The sequence below is a fragment of the Chaetodon auriga genome, chromosome 2 (assembly GCF_051107435.1).
Source record: "Chaetodon auriga isolate fChaAug3 chromosome 2, fChaAug3.hap1, whole genome shotgun sequence".
Classification (NCBI taxonomy): Eukaryota; Metazoa; Chordata; class Actinopteri; order Chaetodontiformes; family Chaetodontidae; genus Chaetodon; species Chaetodon auriga.
Window position 1 is genome coordinate 23,164,952 of NC_135075.1, and position 19,473 is coordinate 23,184,424.

The 19,473-nt window shown below is 44.4% G+C and overlaps 1 protein-coding gene across 2 annotated transcripts; it reads right to left on the reverse strand.

Annotated features, from left to right (window-relative positions):
• Positions 1-2: 2 nt before the first annotated feature.
• LOC143327336 (rho-related GTP-binding protein RhoA-D-like) lies at positions 3-16,568 on the reverse strand. 2 transcript variants are annotated; one of them, XM_076741628.1, is made up of 5 exons: positions 16,436-16,568; positions 8,296-8,453; positions 5,690-5,810; positions 5,142-5,272; positions 3-3,026 (listed from the first exon to the last, which is right to left on the reverse strand). In XM_076741628.1, exons 2-5 carry the CDS (start codon positions 8,449-8,451, stop codon positions 2,853-2,855), a joined length of 582 nt encoding a protein of 193 aa, XP_076597743.1. In that variant the 5' UTR covers positions 8,452-8,453; positions 16,436-16,568; the 3' UTR covers positions 3-2,852. The 2 variants fall into 2 exon arrangements, with proteins under 2 accessions (XP_076597743.1, XP_076597751.1); XM_076741636.1 differs by lacking the exon at positions 16,436-16,568 and adding an exon at positions 13,705-13,758.
• Positions 16,569-19,473: the final 2,905 nt, after the last annotated feature.

Consider the following 19,473-nt stretch of genomic DNA (forward strand, 5'->3'; position numbering starts at 1 on the left):
GGTCTTGTCTCAAAAATAGTTTATTAACAATGTTCATGTTCACTTCAGATCAAACATTCACTACAACACTTTCTGTTTACAAAGCATTATTACAATGAGCTCGTATATAAATCTGGATCCTTTATCATTTCAAATACTTCCAGAGAAAGAAAGAAAGAAAAAAAAAAAAAAAAGTTACACAACACTGAGCAGAAGCTGTTCCAAAGACGTGTGTGCACACTGTAAAGACTCATGGTTTTCTCACGCATGCATCGACATCATAAGGACGACGTTTGATTTAACGCGTTATCTGCATACACATGAACAGCATTATTGTACATGCTCTTAGTGATATGTTCAACACGGGACGCTCTGCTGCCCTTTGGGTACGTGCTCATCGTTCTGCTTCCAGCGTTCGCCAAACTCTGATTCCCGAGACTTCCTTGGCGTTGACCTTGCTGAGACCCCGGGAACATCTTGCCGCAACTGAGACACCCGTGTTTCCATTGCTAAAAATCTGAAGTCATAAGGATCCGAATCTCTCGCCTTGTTAGTGTGCTTTTCCACAATGACACGCAAAGTTTAAACGTAGTATCCACCCCTATAAAGATCTGAGGTAACAACATTAATATGGTGCTTTGTGTGACTGTAATAAATGCCCCCTCTCCTAAAAAAAAAAAAAAAAAAAAAAAAAAAAACTCCGTAGAGCTGAAAATATAACTAGTTTTATAAGTTGTAGCTTCTCCACTGGATCGCCCAGTTAAAACATATGTGCTTTGCAGTGGAGGGTATACAATTGCATCACCGTTACAATATAATAGACACATATCCTGCCAGCTGGTAGGTTTGCTGCCTTTACTGGCGTCGTTATAAGAAGGCTGCATGCAACATCAAAGATAACGTGTTTGCCACGCACATTTCACCATCCACCCTCCTCTAGACAGACAGCAACATGCAACCAAGGGACACGTACAGTACATGAACGAGCAACGGAGGCAGAGAAAAGGAATGCAGTAAAGAGTCTGTGCCTGAGGACGATCGCTGGAGCTCTGGAGCGTCGGATATCGAGCCATTTCGATTTTCTGGTCAAATTCGGAGAGGACGTGAGCAAGAAGCGGGACCAGTGGACGGTCTCTGACATGTCTCCACAAGCTGCTACAAGTACAGCTCAGCGTAGATGTTGATCTTCGACTTGAGGCATAAAATGTTAAATGTTTCTTGCCAAGAAGAAGATCAAGACCAACGCTGATCACGATAAAAAGTGACGAATAAATCCCATTTCTGCCACAGTTGGACTGACGCTTTTGGCAGGAATACACAACTGTACACCATCAAATACAAGCTTTACAGCCGCAGACAGATGTTTCCCAGTGATGTTAAGGAAATTTGTAACGTTACAAGTGTTGTAATTTCCCCATGATTCATTACTGACGCAGAGCTGATTGACGTAAATTGGTGGAGATAATAAAGATTAGACTGCATTTGCAGACAAAATCTTAATCTTTCTGGTTTGAGGTCTGAGAGGTGAGGAAACCAATGACACATCAGAGGGCCGAGCTGTGTTAAACATGTCAGAAAGGTCACTCTGGACCTCGTCGGTCAGTGTCAGGCTGGCGTAGCTCATCGATCTGGTCTGGGGAGAGAAAACCAAAGGCACACCAGAACAGAGAAGGCACCGGGGGAAAAACAAACTCCTCACACGGCTCAGCTCCTCTCACACACGTCGAGAATGTCGTCCGACCGGAAACATCCGCATGCGAAGGCTACCGGCTCGACCGAGACGTGATTTCCACGACTGGGCCGACTCGTCCGACACGCGGATTCCAACAGCGGGCGCGACCGGCCCATTTGCATCGAGGCAGAAGGAGAGCTGAAGTCAGTCGACCACAATAAACAAACGAGGGAGTTTCGCCAGGCCTTGGCCTTATTTCTGTCTCAGCTGTGTCATCTCCCTGTTGGTCCTAACAGCCATTGTGCATAGTTGTACTACTCATACTGGCTTGTGTCCTGACTGGCCAGTTCTCATCTGCCCATCCTGGTCCGCTGTTGCGAGGGAAGCATGTGAATAATCAGATCTTATCCGGACAGAATGTGAGGCTCACTCCTTTGTTGACTGTTTATCATATTACAGAGGCAGCTACCTTCTTGGTGAGGGAACGCCGATGTGTCACGCAAGCAAAAACGGCACAAGCAGCCATTTGTTGCGCTTGATGAGCTGTCTGCAGCGCTGAAAGCCTTAGTTATGGCTTTGCTCAGGTTTCACAATGACGACCCTGTGTAAGATGAGCAACAGCACAACGGAGAGCCCCTCAGCTGAAATGGTAGCTAGCTGACAAACACAAGAAGTAGACGGTGGTGTAAAAACTTAAAAAGGCACTCGCTCTTCTGGTCAAAAGATATCCACTTCCGTACTCTATGACGACGGCCATGACAAACAGAAGTGATGCGAACAGGCCGGTCTGGACTGTTTGGACAAGACCTCCCTCATGAAGACTTTATACAGGCTAAGAAGAAGAAGAATGCTGCTCGGCCAAGCTCGTGAAGAACAATATTGCATACAAATATGTGCATCTATCATTGCCTCGTTACAAATATAAAGAAAAACAAGTAGGAAAACGTTCTATGTGTGAGGACAGATTCTGGAGGAAAAAAAAAATAAAAAATCAGGAACTTTAAACATCAATTTCTAAAGACGGCTGTAATATAGACAGAGTTCATTTCCTGTACTCGGTTTGTTTACGTTCGATTCATCTGCCTGACTGTTATCGTGAAATGTGAGATACAGTACGAAGATGCCGTTTGGTAAAAGGTCAGTCCTTTTCATCTTTTCTTTTTCTCCTATTGGTCAGGTGGTTTTATGGCGTCTGGACTGCTCACAGCAGCGTGCAGCCGCCTCTCTTCTTGCGCTTGCGGACCTGCAGCGCCGCTCTAGTGGCCATCTCGAACACTTCCCGCACGCCGTCCTTGGTCTTGGCGGAGCACTCCAGGTAGCCAAAAGCACCGATCCTGTTCGCCATCTCTCGACCTTCCTCTGTCTTCACCGGCTCCTGCGTGGTTAGATCGGAGAGGGTTAGGGATGATCATTCATTCATTCATTCATTCATTCATTCATCACTGTTCTGCAGCAGCAGCTCCCACCACTTTGTTCTACATCTCAACAAAAAGCTTAACAGGCAAATGTCCAAAAATGCTAATTGCACTTCTGCTGTGTGAGTTGGTGGATATGTCAAAAACATGATTTCAGCAATATTTGAAGATTTAACCATTGAAAATTCTTGAAGAGAATTTCCTCAAAGGAAAACATCAACAATGCTAAGGAGAGCCTTGCTTTTTTATAAGTAGTCAATCAAGTCAATCAACAATCATTTTAATCTTTGAATTTATTTTTCAAGCAAATATTCTCTGGTTTCTGCTTCTAAAATGAAAAGATCTGCTGCTTTTCTTTGTTAAATCTCACATGACATTGAATATCTTTCATCTTCCGACTGTTAAAAGGACAAAACAAGCAAACAGGAAACATCAGTGTGGGCTTTGGGAAGTTGGAAATGCAATTTTCCTTTATTTATCTTATTCATTATATATTTCTATAAGTACTACACAGTTAATTGGAAGAATACGACCCCGATTCCAAAACAGTTGGGGCTGTAATTGGCAGATTAATCGATCATGAAAATAATTGTCACCACAATAATATTTGCACAGTCTTGTTCAAAACCAAATAAAGTGAATTTGATGCTCCTGCGTTTTCACCGCATACACCATCTTGACATGATGACAAAAGCAAAGCACGCCGCTTCACTAACCCTCCCAGCAGCCTCCCAGCTTACACGTGTCGAGCCCACAGTGTCTGAATGACCACGTCGCACCCCAAACGCTTGAACTGATGACTTCGTGCTACTCTTTGTCAAACGGTTCCTGATGTCTACAGAAAGGAAAAGCTGACAGGGGCGTCTGAAAGAGCTGGAGAGCTTTGTCAACATGTTGCTGTTATCAGCTCGACCTGGAGACAGGCACAGAGTGGCCCGCCGTGACACAGTAAACCACCGTGTTACCGCCATTGTAGAATGACGGAACGGCCACGAGCAGCCTGTTCAGAGTGCTGCGTGCATATGTAAGTAAATAAAGCGGACTTGACTAATTCACTACGGCTGAGATCCTGCTCTTTTTTAGCCTTCCTTCTCTTCTCTTACAAGCTTAAACCCAACAAAGTTACAGACCTAAAGCATGAGGCCCTGTTCCACGAAGGCTGTATTACTCAAACTCATTTTAGCGTCGCATTAATTTCCCCGTATTGAGCCCTGAAAAAAGACAATGTCACCGTTCCCATGTGGTGAAAACAAATTGAGCAGAGCGATCAGAGATTGAAAACTCTCCGTGATGTGATGCTGCAGGTTGTTGTAATGCACAAAGCGTGCTGGGAATGAAACACACTGGAATATTGACTGCTCTGTCTCTGCAATCTATTTGGGCAATATTGCAGCTCATTTACTGGTGCTGGACAAATATCTGTTAAACATATTATAACAGCCGGCAAGAAAGCTGTCACACGAAAAAGACCAAACCTCCAACAAAAGAGCGACGGGCTCGATATTGTGACTAATGTTCAAAAGTGTGGAGAGATTTTCACTAAATCGGATCATCAAAATGATCCATTACTGTATGAACTGACATGCGTTTCCATCAGGTGACCAACCCTTCCACCACGTTTTGTTTTACTTCAATGCTTGTTTAAAGAGAAACAATAAAGCATAAAACATTCGCACAGTCAGAGTTGAACAACTCTAACCTGCAAGTCCTCCAGAGCAGAGCCAGCATGGCATCAAAACAGGAGACGCAGGCTTAAATGGGGGCCCCAAACTCCTCTCACGGCTGCCCTGCTGTCCTCAGACTCATGCCGGGTGCATCACGGTGGAAAAAGGCCAATTATTGCCTGACTTCTTTAACAATATGATAACAGCTTGTTTTGCTTCCTCCAGTCACCACGTGTCGCCAACCAGGACCAAAATCTTCCCCTAATATGCGAAATAATTCAGGCAGAGCCCCGTTAAAAGTATTAACCCTGCATGCATCCTCTGGCCTTTGGGGTCTGAGGATTGGAGAGGTGCTTACTTCTGCCTGATTACCCCAGTCCACAGTTCACTGACCCTCAGAGGCTTTTGTACCTGCTTCATCTTGGCCAGCTCTCTCCGCGTGTGCTCATCGTTCCTCAGATCCTTCTTGTTCCCCACGAGGATGATGGGAACGTTGGGACAGAAGTGCTTCACCTCGGGCGTCCACTTCTCTGGGATATTTTCTGTCCCGGGAGAGAGAAGAAGAGAGCTGAAACACTCGTGAGAGAGGGGGAGAGACGGGGGGAGAGAGGGGGGGGGTGGAGGAGGCTATAAAGAGGACAGGCAGTGCAGATTCACGGCGCAGAACGCTTCTCATGATGGATTGCTCTGCAGACTGCTTGAGGCAAAGATGTTTTTAGCTGCACTAATCCTACTTCCCATCAAGTCCATTAAGGCATTTAACAAACAGCTTGCTTGGCTGATATGAGCTGCCTTGATTCTGTGAAGATAAACGTATCACTTTTATACAGCAAAAGTGACGTATTCTATATTTTTTATCATACCAGGCAGCTTTCTGTGCTGCTGGCCGCCCTGTTTAAATGTGGGTTATAGAAATAAAGCATTTAAAAATAGGCTTCTGTATGTCAGCAGATGCTCACCTAAACTGTCCGGGCTGTCGATGGAGAAGCACATGAGGATGACGTCTGTGTCGGGGTAGGACAGAGGCCTCAACCTGTCGTAGTCCTCCTGGCCTGCAGTATCCCACAGCGCCAACTCCACCTGGGAGAAAATCATTGTTAATTACACGAGATCAGGTTTTTTCTTAAAGGCTAAAAGTGACTGATATAGCTGATATGATATTGCTCACCGTTCCAGATGAATACACAAACAAACATTTACCCAGTCACAACATCATTAGTGATGACGTTTCCTCATCCACTGAGACCATTTGGAGTATGACGTGTGAACCTTGAGGCGTCTCTGAGTGATTTTCCAAATACCAGTGAGCAAATTATGTTAAGACTGCTTCCTCTCAGGACATTTATCTCCTCCAACCACACACACATACTTTGCATCTTGATCATAACTTACGATTTGGAAATTTTACCCGAGCTCGTTTGAGGGGAATTCAGTGTTTTGATATTTCCCATCACCACTGCTGCTCTGACCTAATCAGCTCCATAAGTCTGTTATGTTGTCAGTGTTGAGGAAATGAACTCAGGGACTGGCCTCATCCCATCACACCACTGATTAATTCAATTAGGGAAGAGTGGGAGATTAGCGAGCATCAAACCAGATACCTTCTGTCCCTGTGCAGGCATTAACAGCCAGCCTTCACTCCACTCGGCTCTTTAGCTGACTCACTGTGTTCGGGAGGGGAAAAGGAACTTTCTCAAAGTTTTAAATACTGGAACTCCACTGAATGACAATAGATTCTGGTGTGCCCACAGAGAGCACAAGCATCAGTCAACGGTCCCAAAATAGAGGTTTGCAGAGGCAGAGGGTGGGTGGTGGCTGAACACTGTGGAGACTGCACGAGCAGCCGGAGCAGTTCTATTCCCACTGGACGTTTTGTAAGCTGCAGACTTCAGGGAGGAAAAGAAAGAGGGAAAAAACAGCTATTTTTAGAGGCTGCCCAATGCACTGAAGGTGAGGGAAAGAAAACGTTTTTTACCCTCGAGGGGGGGAAACTCAGAGGCTGAGAACACAATCCAGCTACTTGTATAATGGGATAATTCTTGTGGGACGGCCATCCTCTTGAAAGTTGCAGTGGTGGTGGTGGGGGGGGGACTTAAGGGGCCGATCTCCCTCTGGACCGTTCATCATGGATCCCTAACTTTATATTTCCTGTCCAGAACACAACAGTTAACCCCTCCTTGCCTCGCAGCGTCCAAGGACAGGAAATGAGAGGCGTTTATCGGGCAGAAGGAGGGTCCTGATGGCAGAGGCGTGGGTGGGGGATTGCCAGGAGACATCCCTGTTCCCTGTCTGAACAGGAAGCTGGGAAGTAGAGTCATTTCCTGTTTTGCCAAGCGGTGATCCTGCAGCGGTGGTCAGGTCAGCTCAAGAGAACAAAACCCTTTGATGTAACGAGGCATCTGCGGCTCCGACTCGACGCTGGCGGAGCGACTGGAGACGTTACACACACGCTGGTTTCATAACGCCCTGTTTACCATACAGCGCACTTTATTCACCCTCCACCGTCTTATTTAAGTGTCAGAACTGTGAGTGTAAAACTCAGCGCTGTCACAGATTCCCACACCAGAACAAAGAGCAGAGTAGCAGCACAGGATATTTTCTGCTAACAATAACCGACTGTTTGCTAAACACAGCCTAGCATCTGTAATTAGGCACGGCAGCTCTGTCAGGCAGTAAGAGTGACGACAGCAGCAGCAGAAGAAGAAGTGTCAGGAATGGATCAAACAGTGGCAAAGGAGCTTTTCATACCACTTTATTTTGTGGGGCTACAAGTGCTATTTAAAAACATAACACTCATGCAGGGTGTAGGATCTCCCCACTGTGTGGACGCCGGTCCTGGCTGCTATCAGTTAACGTTAGCCTCTCTGTCCTGCTGTTTGTTGGCTTTGGGAAGTTCACACTGCAGCCACAGTTAGTGGAGAGGCCAAACGCATCGGTCAGCCCTCGCACTGAAAAGCCTTTACTCACATAACGTTCAAAGCGGGAACATTGAAAACTGCACAAGTATACATCATTTTTGTACTCTTCCTATACAATGTGCTTCGTCTTCTATAGTTGATTTAATTTTGTATCTTTTTATCTATTTGTAACAGGTGAATTTTCCCACCGTGGGATAAATAATAAATAAAGTCTTATCTTAAACAATGCTGTTCCTGTATTCCATCAAATGGTGAGGACGCTGCTGTCTTTGCCTGGGACGTGCAGCTTTAGCCTCTTTTCAGCTTTAGTTTGTCACCAAGTGCATATCTGTGACCTATTTTACAAGATTCTCCTTCAAAAATGGGTCAGACAGAGTTTTCAGGCTGCAGCTACTGTTGATTTAGTTATCAAGCTCGTTAGATGTACTAACGAGCGACACAAAAAATCCCATTGTTGCAAATATTTTTAATAATTTCTAGCAGTAAATCTTGGACCGTAATCATTTTTAACGGTTTTATGTGTTGTGTGAGAACAGGAAGCTCGACAGGCGTAGCAACAGCAGCTCAGAGGGGGTGGGGCTTGACGAACAGTTAATTAGACCATTTTATTTCTTTCACAGCGTTATTTTGATGTCAAATGTACAAACCTGTTTTCCGTCGACCTCGATATCAGCGATGTAGTTCTCAAACACCGTCGGGACGTAGACTTCAGGAAACTGGTCTTTACTGAAAACAATGAGGAGACATGTTTTCCCGCAGGCTCCATCCCCGACAATCACCAGCTTCTTCCGAATGGCTGCCATTTCTGTTGGGAAACAAAAAGAGGGGTTTTACAAGAGGATGCCACAAATAGACATAAAAAAAAGTGTCAAAGTTATCAGCAGCAGCACAAAAGGCAGAAGAAACTTTGGTGCCGTGATGGGAGGCTTCACTTGTCACGCTGTGAGAACGAGCCAACAACTCTTTGTCACCCGTTCGTGTTTTCCACGCTGCAGATATTTAAATTATTTGTAGAGATCACAGGAGCACGAGATAAATCAAGGACACAATGTTGTGCAAAAACTTTTTTCTGCTCATGCTGTGAGGCTCCAAAGCGACCACCCTGACATCTCTGACTGACAGCGCCGCATCACATTACACCGAAGGGAGTGCTCTCTTTGTCAGAGACGACAGCAGTCACCGACCTTGAATCCCCGAAGCCAAATCCAGACTACACAGCTACATGACGAACAGAGGAGATGGAGTAACATATTAAGATAGCGCAGTGACGGCGAAGAGAACAGGCTGGGCGGGGGGTGCCGAGACAAGTCGGGACATGAAGGAATGTGCTATCGGGCTCCTGCTCCTCCTCCGCCATGTTTGTTTCCCTGTGCAACGTGTGTCAAGAAGAAGAGGATCCAGGAAATGAGAGCAGCGACTGCAGCACTTGGTGATGTCCTAACGCGAAGCAAACCCTGCCCTGCTCCTGATCCCTCCAGATGCTTTCTCTTCAGGAACACTCTGATACGAGACAATATCCTAATTATCTCAAAACTACTTTGCATTACAGGAGGAGGGGCTGAGTCTGCCGGCCCATATGTCGTTCCCAGTGTTAAGCTATAATTGCTGTCAAGGGGTTTAGAGAGTCGTGAGCGTGTGTGTGTGAACTGCAGACACAAGATACAAATGCCATGCAAGCATTTCCCAACCCAAACAAAACCAAGACAGACAAAGATGGACGCCTGCAGGAGTGAGGCTTTGCTGGTTTCCTGTGCACAAAATACAATCCGACTGAAGCAAGACACGTTTCTGCAGCGAGCCCAGATGTGAGGGCTGGTGGTGGTGCAGGCCGTGCGGGGATGAGTTAGCAGTGCAGCTGATGGATGAGCCGGGGCCCCGCTGCCTGGGAGCAGCTGTGCATATAGTCATTTGGCTCCTCACCTCATCCACTTTCTGCCAGACGGTCCTGACAGCAATCGTCTTCACGGGGGCACCCACTTATCAGGGGAAATTAATCTTTCAGTGCTGCTGGCAAAACTTTTTGAGTCGAGTCTGCCTCAACGGCCAAATTTTAATCTCTGCTCGGATGCATGCACCTTTCGGTAAGTGGCTTAGCACAAAGGCTGAAACAGCTGTTTAAAAAAGGTGAAAAAGTAGGAAAAAATCCTTGTTTCCCAGAGGCCAAAGTCTTCAAATGTCCTGTTTTGTTGGGACTCAAAAATCAATCATCAATATGATTTTGCTATCAGTCGACTTGCTGATTAATGGGGTCGTGGCTGCAGCTCTACTTGGCATTTTGAAGTTAATCATTACTCTGTGGCAAACATACATACATGGAGCAGTGTATGGATTTTAAACTCAACTCAAAAAAGGTTGTTAAAGGTGTTGAATAAGAAAAGCCTCGGCAGCGTCAAAGTACCAGAATGTGATAAAAAGAGCTGCAAAAAAGCTCATAAATATGCACATTCCATCAAAGTGAATGCATTTATTAAAGCAAATGAACATAAAAATGGGCTGAGTTGCAAAGTGAGCGAAGAAACCCAAGAAGGAGTGAAAAGAGGAAAAGGATACAGAAAAGAAGTGATTATCCAGCCATGTTTCCATGGACACTTAGACTTGGCATAACCAAGAGCCACACTGGAAATTTTGGGTGTGTTTGCTCGTTGGGCAGTTTTATTAATCTTGGGTTACTTGTTCCCTCTTATGGAAATTCTGGTCATGGTCTGTTCACAGTTTCTTCCATTTGCCCAAAGGCCCACTCCCTCTGAAGTCTGAAGTTAGGCTGCTGCAGCAAATACAAATATATTTCCACATGTTTAATATGTAATAAAAGTAAGAAACCCCTGTGAATACACTGTACAACGACGACCTAAAATAATCATCTACTTCAGCTCCAGTTGTAAATGCTTCAGCTGAAATGAGGCAAAAAAACAGAATATTTAATGAGAGCAGAGACGCTTCCACTTTCCTTCAGTGAGTGGGTTTGATACTGAATGAATAATGAAACTGCACAGTATCTTTTGTTTTCCGGATTGCCAACTGGACCAGAGATGACCCGAACTAGATGATGGGTTCAAGGCCAAACAAGTGGGAGACAGCAGTACCGGCGCCTCATCGGCTCACCCCGTGAAACAAAACAATCCACTTCCTGTTCTGTGAAGCCTGGGAGGAGCTTTTGGCTGCAGTTCTGTTTGGACAGGCCTCAGCAGAGCCGGGACACGGAGAGGGCTGCCAGAGGCAACGCAACACATGCAAGCACGGGCGCATGCTTATTCTCACAAACGTGCACATGTACGCATTCGCTCGCTCTGCACAAAGACGAGGGGACAGCTTCGCACATTGGCGAATGAAAATGTCCCATATAGTCACAAAGTGTGCAGAATGAGCACCGCTTATCTGGGACCAGTATCAGCCGGCTGACCTCAGACCTCCACGCCGCTGAACGAAAGCAAAGGCGTCACTGAGAGATTAACAAAAGCACAAGCGGTTCAACATCATTCTGTCGACTCTCTGTCACCATCACTCAGTTCGGGGAGAGGACATTTTCATTTACCTGTCACTGTGAGTCTGCACTGCACAACTGAGATTAATCCAGCGGAGCATGGAGGTATGCTGGAACACATTCATAAAGCCTTCAGTCATTCTGAGGTTGACTGGGGACTGACTACAGCTGTGCGACAGCAGCAGTTACTTTCAGGTTTAGACATCAACAGCAAGACGCACCCCGTGCAGCAAAGATTACAGAGTAATACTGAACTGAACTGAACTTTAGTTGTACAGTTTATATTCCTGATCTACTGGTGTTCTTCCTCCCAGCCTTCTAGCAGCAGCCCCTTCATGAGGCAACGCTACGTTATCCAGCACGGTGCTGCTTTAGCTAATCATATGCACGCATGCAAACATTCCAGGTGGACTGCTAAACTTTCCAGAGCTGCAAATATCGTCTCATAGCATTATAAGCCGCTGCACAGTGTCTGGAAAGCCTTCAGATTCACAGATATGCTACTGAAACTAGACTTCCTGGGTTGTATGTCACGTCTCACAGATGCCTGATGCAACACGCCCGACCGTTTCAGCCCCTTGTGCTGTTTCTAAAAATGCAAAGATTGAGAGAGAAAACATAACTTTGTGTGGCAGAAAAGTAAATTCTTACTTTTTTAATTCTTATTCTTGTTCCTCTCAAGGCTCCTCCCAGCACTTGGTTAGCTTAGGTTAGCATAAAGACTGTAAACAGGATAAAAAGGGAACAAAATCTGCCTTAAGATCTTTAATTATCATCTTACATGTGCCTTTAATCCGTGCACAAACTGAAGCGTTAAAAAAAAGGGGAAAAAAACCAACACATTGTGGTTTTAAGGGGGGGTTGTGGGACTATTTCTCGGCCCTGCAGCAGTATCTTATCAGAGAGAATCGCTTGCATTACCTACATGCAGCATATCTTCGGCATTTTGCTCGCTTAGCTACCCAGAGACTACCAAGTGTTAAAAATGAAGTCAGCTCTCACCAGTGACCAGAAGATCAATCATTTATCCATCGTTTAAGTCCTTTACAAAGCAAACTTGCCAAACATTTGCTAGTTTCAGCTCCTCAATTAGAAAGATTTATTTTCCATCCTGAAAAATGTAATACCTCAGGATTTGAACTGCTCTTCAGACAAACCAACGTGTGATCAAGTCAACCACAATGCACGGTGTCACAATTTTTCAGTGTTTTGTCGACTAAATGATTCATCTGAAAGGCACCTACAGACCAACTGATGATGAAAACAACAGCACATAAGAGTTACGGGTGAAAAGCTAACAGAAATAAAGTATGAAAGCCCTCGTAGCACATGTTTCCACTGGGCTGCCGAGCAGTGAAGACAAAGTGTAAAGTGACACTGGAAAGCGCACACACAACCTGATCCAAGCACAACATGAGGGGCCAATAAAAAAAATCATAGGAAAGCAAAGCACCATTACTTCCTACAACTATTTGAGCAATGCCCCGGGTTAATGAACACACCACCTCCCTCTTTCTCTAAGGAGGTTTCCTGGGGCTTAGGGGCCAACAGGAGTTACGCAACACGCTGAGCGCAGAGCGTTAGCACAGAGCCGAGCGTGACCCCGACCAATGAGGGAGAGCGGCCGTTCAATCCTCATATGACTTTAAAACCAACAACAATGCCGAGCATCGACAAACATCCAGCCAATCAAAGGCCTGTTGTTTCTGAGATGACGGTGACTTTTTTGTTCCGAGGTGCTGCAAACAAGCAAACATGTCACAGGAAATGAGCGCGAGCGCGGCTGCTCGTCCAGCGGGCTGCGGCTCTTTCTGCGCCGCACTAAACTAGACCCAGAGAGAGTCACAGATCAGCTGATATCAACGCTGAAAACTTGTTTCCTGGGTTTTTGGCGTCGACGCAGGAGTTGTCATGGAGCTCAGTCAAACTCCAGATAAAAGCGTCATAAATAACAGAGCAATAAAACCACGGCAGGGTTTCAAACACTCGCCCAGAGACTACAGGTCCAGCCTGAATCTCTGCAACGATGAGTCCATCCAAAGAAAATGAGCTGCCAACTTTTTTTAAATGATCAATTAATTATTAGTCATTTTTCAAGGTAAACATGTCAAACATTTGCTGGTTTCTGCTTCTTAAACATAAGACTTTTAAGACTTTGGGAAACTGTGATGAGCTAATAACTGTTGGCTGCAGCCTGAGGAACAATACCAAACTTAAAAATGACCTTTAATGTACTTTAGGGACGTGATATTTACATGAATGCCGTCCAGCGTGTTTGACACCCAAATTACCACTCATCTCTACCAAGGAAACTTGTTTTCACAATTATTTTTCTCAGGAGTCACAAACTGTTAAAAAAAAAAACCCCTAAACCTTCAGACCTGACAGCGTGCAAGGATTTCCCTCGCTTTCCTCGAGTCTGAGAAATGGGCCAAAGTTCAGAGACTGGCAGAGGCTGCGACACCGGCTGTCCACACCTCCACCTGACATAAAAACAAACCCGACGGCAGGCAGCAGACGTCCGATCACAGGGAGGATCAGACATCAGGTGACTGCTCAAAAAGACAAATCTTACCAGAGAGCTTTGGGCTGTTTCGGATCGAGCGTTTAAGGATACGTGTAGAGATTCCTCCGTACGAGCTGAGGACTCAAGTGCTCAAAACTGAAATGTGAGTGCTGAGCTGTCTTACACAACAGCAGGAATATGCACAGCAGATCAGGTCAGCCGCTCAAATTCTTTGGGCGTATGTTACAAACACACCAGCTCCTAAGTCTCACTGAGTCATGACTTTACCGGTACACCCATGGAAATGATCGAATGCCCCGACAGCCCGCCAGCTCATGACACAAAACCAGGTACGACACCTCCCTTAAGGTTCCTCCAGGGCGATGACCTATTTACCCATACAAAGGAAACAAAATCTGAATGATCATTTTTCATACAGACAGCAGCCGGTTAGCTTAGCTTAGCATAAAGAATTTGGTTTCCCGGCAACCTCGCAATAATAACAAGACTCCAGGAAGTCACTGCTACCGGCCAAGAAATAAGCAAATACCGCCCATGGATGTATTATACGAACAGGATACCAGACCTGAAGATGGCGCTTGTTCACTTGAATAAAAACTACTCACAGGAAGAAAAAATTCAGCCATCAGATTTACACATGACACTTTTTGGAATGGTGGTCTATGGGAAAAAGTTTATGGGCCACAGAGTGGCCACTGGTTTGAACTTGCAGCAAAGCTGAGTGGTGGCACTGCATCCATCCCATAATAACCTGCAAGAAAACGGTAACTTCTCATTGTAAAATTCAGGTTTGAATGGATTGAACAAACAAAATAAAATGTGGTAATCAGTGAGCTTTACAGGTGGAGGTAGGTAGATCTTGCTACCTTTGAGTCAGAGTCAAGCTAGCAGTTTCCCTCTATTTACAGTCTTTATGCTAAGCTACGCTAAACCTCATATTTACCATATGATACCAATCTTCTCATCTCTGTCTGCAAAGCAAAAGTCAATTTCCCAAACTATTCCTTTAAATTCAGATGGTGATGTATCCTCAACACCGTCATCAGAAAAGCCCCCCGCCAACCGGACCCTCCCCCGTGTTGGCTGGTCACCTTCACGGCTTCAGTCACACAGCCATGAGTTCAGAAGACGCTCACAGATACTTCTGCTCTCACAGCCTGCCGAGAGGAAGTAGGGCAAGACGAGCCAGTCGAGTCAGCTGGTGGCGAGCGGAGCGTAATGAGAGGCTGAGGATACACCTACACATGGCTGCAAGAGGACCGACACCTCATGACTCATTTGTGTTCAACAACTCCGGCCATGAGCCGACGAACGGGGCTGACCGGCTGGTTGAGAGTCGACTCCTCACCTGTGTTCCTCCAGGGGGAAACTCAAGGCCGTCAGCTCTACGGCTGCAACTGATAATTGATCCATCTGCTGATTATTGTCCTGATTAATCACTTGGTCTGTAACAGCAGAGATTAGCTCGTTCTGTCTGACCAGCCACTGAAGAGATATTCAGGTTACGACCACAGGAGAAGAAAACTAACAGCGATTTAAAAAGTTTTTTTTGGTGTTTTTGCCACCAAAAATGACTTAAACACTTGATCAATTATTAAAATGTTTGCAGATTTTCTACTGACTAATTGATTCAGCTCCTAAACCAATCAATGCAAGTGATGAAAGGACCCCTCGTATTAATTGATTAGTTACTGGCCAGAAAACAACAGCTGCAATGTGAAGACGTCTGTGAAGTTATGAAGAACATTTTTCACTATTTTCTGAATTTTTTAGTCCAAATAGTTAATAAACTCATGAAAAACAGATTGATTGATTATGATTGTTAGTTGCAGCAACAACATTCAGATGATCAAGTGTTTGGTTGAACACGCTCAACAGATTTTGACCACATTTCAAACATATAAAAATACATTTGTCAAGGCTGCAACTACATTCATTATTGATTATTCTATCGAATCATTTGTTTCGATCGCTTCATCAACGTGTCAGAAAGCAAATTCCCTCCTTTGTCCGACTCCCAGCCCCAAACCCAAAGACATCCAATTTATATCAATATAGCTGGAGAATATTTGGCATTTTTGCTTGATTAAACAATGAATCTCTTAGCAAAATGGTTAAAAACTGTTACTGATCATCTGCCGATCGACTAATCGATTAACCGGCTAATTGTTTCTGCACAGTTTTGCTGTAAACATCAACCTGCAAGGGCATGAGGAATATAAATATGCTATTATTTGTTAAATTTAAAGTTATCTTGAATGGGATCTCCCTCCTCAAATCAAAATAAAAGCCCTGAATCAGCTCGTTCAGTCAGATGAGTCTTAAACACAACTTCAGCCTCCTGCTCTCAAATTTCAGCCCCTCGCGTGTCGCTGTGTTTGAACATCGCTGTTGGCAGTGCAAACAACGCCCTGGAAGAAACGGGAGTGTTGATCGGGAGGAAATTAAGTGATCCCAGGAATAGAAATGGCTCTTAGGAGCTTTGCCATGCGGGGTTGCTCATTGAGGTCGCGCAGACTGAACAAACCAACAGGATCCGATCCGCCGCTTTGACTTTGAAACTGGCAACAATGAAGCGATCAACAGTTGCACCGACACACAGAACACACTTCAGGGTCCTCTGCGGGACTAAACTCACACCTAACAGGGAAAAATGTGAGTGTGAGGACGAGCCACCACCTTGTTCTCTCACCCAAGTAAGTGAGCTATAATTAGACTGTCGACTTGTGTCAAATAAGAGCATTTAGTCAAAGTACAGCAGCCTCGGTTTCATAGTTACCTGTCACCAGCCAGAGGAGAGGTTTTTAGAAATATTATCCCCGTTCGCTCTTTCTTCTAGGTCGTGACACACAGACAGAGAGACACACACTCACTTCTTGCTGCAGTATTCGATAATTTTACCGAGAGGGTGCTGAGAAACGGGGCAGGCGAGCAAGATCCTCCCACCGACACCAGCGGCAAGCTAGGCTAGGCTAACGGACGAGCACTTCCGCTTAGGGGTTTCAAAATAAAAGGGGGCAGCTCGTTGAAGTTCGAAACCATCGTGGTCCATTAAGTCATATTTGGGCTGTGGGAGGATGACAGCACTAGATTCAGGACACACAGACCAGGGCTCGTTATTTTTTTCTTTTTCTTTAAAATCTGTACAAAAAAAAAAACTACAGTAGAGTTCTGATTCTGTTTAGCAACGAATAAACCAAAAAACAGGAGAAAAATAAAAATGTTGTTTATAAAGTGACATATCTTTTTTTTTTCTTCTTCTGTTTATTCATTTAATTAAGGGAATTTGATGCAACAAGAAGCAGAAGCAGAAGCAGGTTTATTGGCAAGTAAGTTTTCACATGCCAGGAATTTCATTGGTATTTTGGTGCAAAGCGATCAAAATGGTAAGAAAAAATGAAGCAACAAGCAAATACTGCAAAAATCAAGAAAAACAAAATAGAAAAAAGGACATTAAAAATATGAAAAAAGATTCTTAGAATATGTACATGTCTGTTTTCAAATGAACGAGCTGTACAGTTTGTCCAGGAATGTGTAAATATTGACCAGAGAAGGTACAAAAGTTCAGTGCATGAAGTGTAAAGAATATGTGCAACGTGCAGAGCAAGGCTGGATTAGCAGCGCAGGCCTCCATTATTAGGCAAGATAATCCTGTGGCCTTGTGTTGCAGAGGGGCCCTGTGTCAAAAGCCAGTCATGAAACTTTTATTATTTTACTTTAGATTGTGTTTACACACTGTCTTTTTCTGAAATAAACTTGTGTAAAATCAGTTCAGTAAAAATCTAAACCAAAAAAAAAAAAAAAAAGTGAAAACATACAAACACTCCTGTGTCAATATGAAAAATAAATAAACCTTTGAATCGGAAATGACTCACAAATGTCACGAAAGGTGCTTTCAATCAGCTGTCAAAAAAAGACAATTGATAGATTAATTGATTGATTAATCGTTGATATTAAATAATTGTCGTTAATTTTTGTGCTTTGTACACTCATATACTTCACATTTTTTCCCCAAAAGTCACGGTAAACCGTATACTGTAATGTTGAAGGCTAATGCCTGTATTTCCGGTGCTGACACGGTTACTTCTTTCCAACTTGACGGAGCTGCTGCAGCCGCTGGAGTCACCCGGGTCCCTCCTCCCCTCCCCGGTCAAAGATGACATCATCCGTAGTACAAAACGACTCGTGCAACAGGAGGGATGGGTGTGGATCTCAGCAGCGTTCCCCTCTGACTGAACAAAAGACCCCATTCACCTCCTGTCTGAGCAGGCACTTCCTGTGGGCTGCCAGGTGTGCTGCAGACCTGTGCGATAGGAGCCTGACAAGAAAACTCACACAGAAATGCCCCCTCTATAATATGAAACTAGAAGAAATATTAATATCACGGTTAAAAACATCTTAATTGACTGAATAATGAACGTTGGTGGGAAGCAGCTTAACACTGGAGTTCTGCACTTAAGCGTAAATTTTGAAGTTCTTGTACATTTATGCCTCTACAAACTGTCCAAGGGAATTATTGTTTGGAAAGTTTCAGCTATAATTCATAGTTACTTCACAAATACATATTTTACTAATTAAACACATAAGCACATCATAAATTATGATGCATTATCATCGATTAAAGGCTCTGCACACCAGCGTGAGTGTTGTCAGTTACTGGAGCCTTTTCTCTTCTCACAGATCAGTAAGTCATGAATTATATATAGAATAAAAATATTCAAATCACACAAAAAAAGGATGATTAAAGGGGCCCTGCAGAGTTCTGGACTTCTAGCAGTGCTATGAGGCTGTTTCTCTCTAAATGGACGTGCACAAGGACGCTAATGTGTCATTCACGGTACATCCCAAGCGTCTTAAAGTGTATCCATGTTTGCCTCCCTTTAGTCTGTGGTTTGTCTTAGTCTCTGCTGCCGAGGATGCATGGAGGGATGCAGGGAAACCATGCGAGGAGAGAAGAAATGAGGAAATATGTTCTGCGTCTGTTGAGGGCAGCTGAACACAGCTGGATCAGTTAAAAACACACAGTTATCAGTGCTGGAGCAGCAGCAGTGTTTGTTCTCTGCAGCCTGTTACCTGTTTAAGGAACACCTGCGCATGCAGAACAACCTGCTTCTGTATTTCTACTGTGGACTGTGTCCTGCTCAGAGGCAGAATGCATATCATATGTTCATTATTTGCATCTGTAGTTAGTGCTATTCTGATTGTAAATTCATTTTTTACGAACCCTCAATATGATTATGGTGCCTTTTGAACAGCAGGAGTCATTCATTAGGGAAACTGAAATCATGTAACCTGACGCTCATCAGCCTCACATGTGACTGAATGGAAATGATGATAAATGATGTGGAAAAAACTCTCTTACTCTCTCTGACTCTCACTGTATCTATAATAAAAGTTAATAAAGGAAATAACAGATCGTGAGAAAAAAAGTTGTCATATTGTTGTTCAGACCTACAGTTAACACCGATTTGTGACTAAGTGTTGAATCAGAAAACAAACAAAATACAGTACTTTGGGAGTGAAACACTTGAGTTTAATCTGTTTTCCGTCTTCACTCTGGTGTGAAATCCAGTGATGTGATGTATCGTATCCGTCCGATCAGCTGCATCGTCCAATCAATAACTGGTATCCAACAAGCAGCTGCTTTGACTGCGCTGAAGGCTGCTCTTGTGTCTCCCTCCCGTCTCCTCAGAGCAGCGAGGAGCGAGGATCTCCCAAACATGAGACTTGAGACATTATGTCACTGGTCTACAGGTGGCGGTAACGAGCCAGGACATTTACCAATCCACCAACAAGGGCAGGGAGGAAGAAGACTGC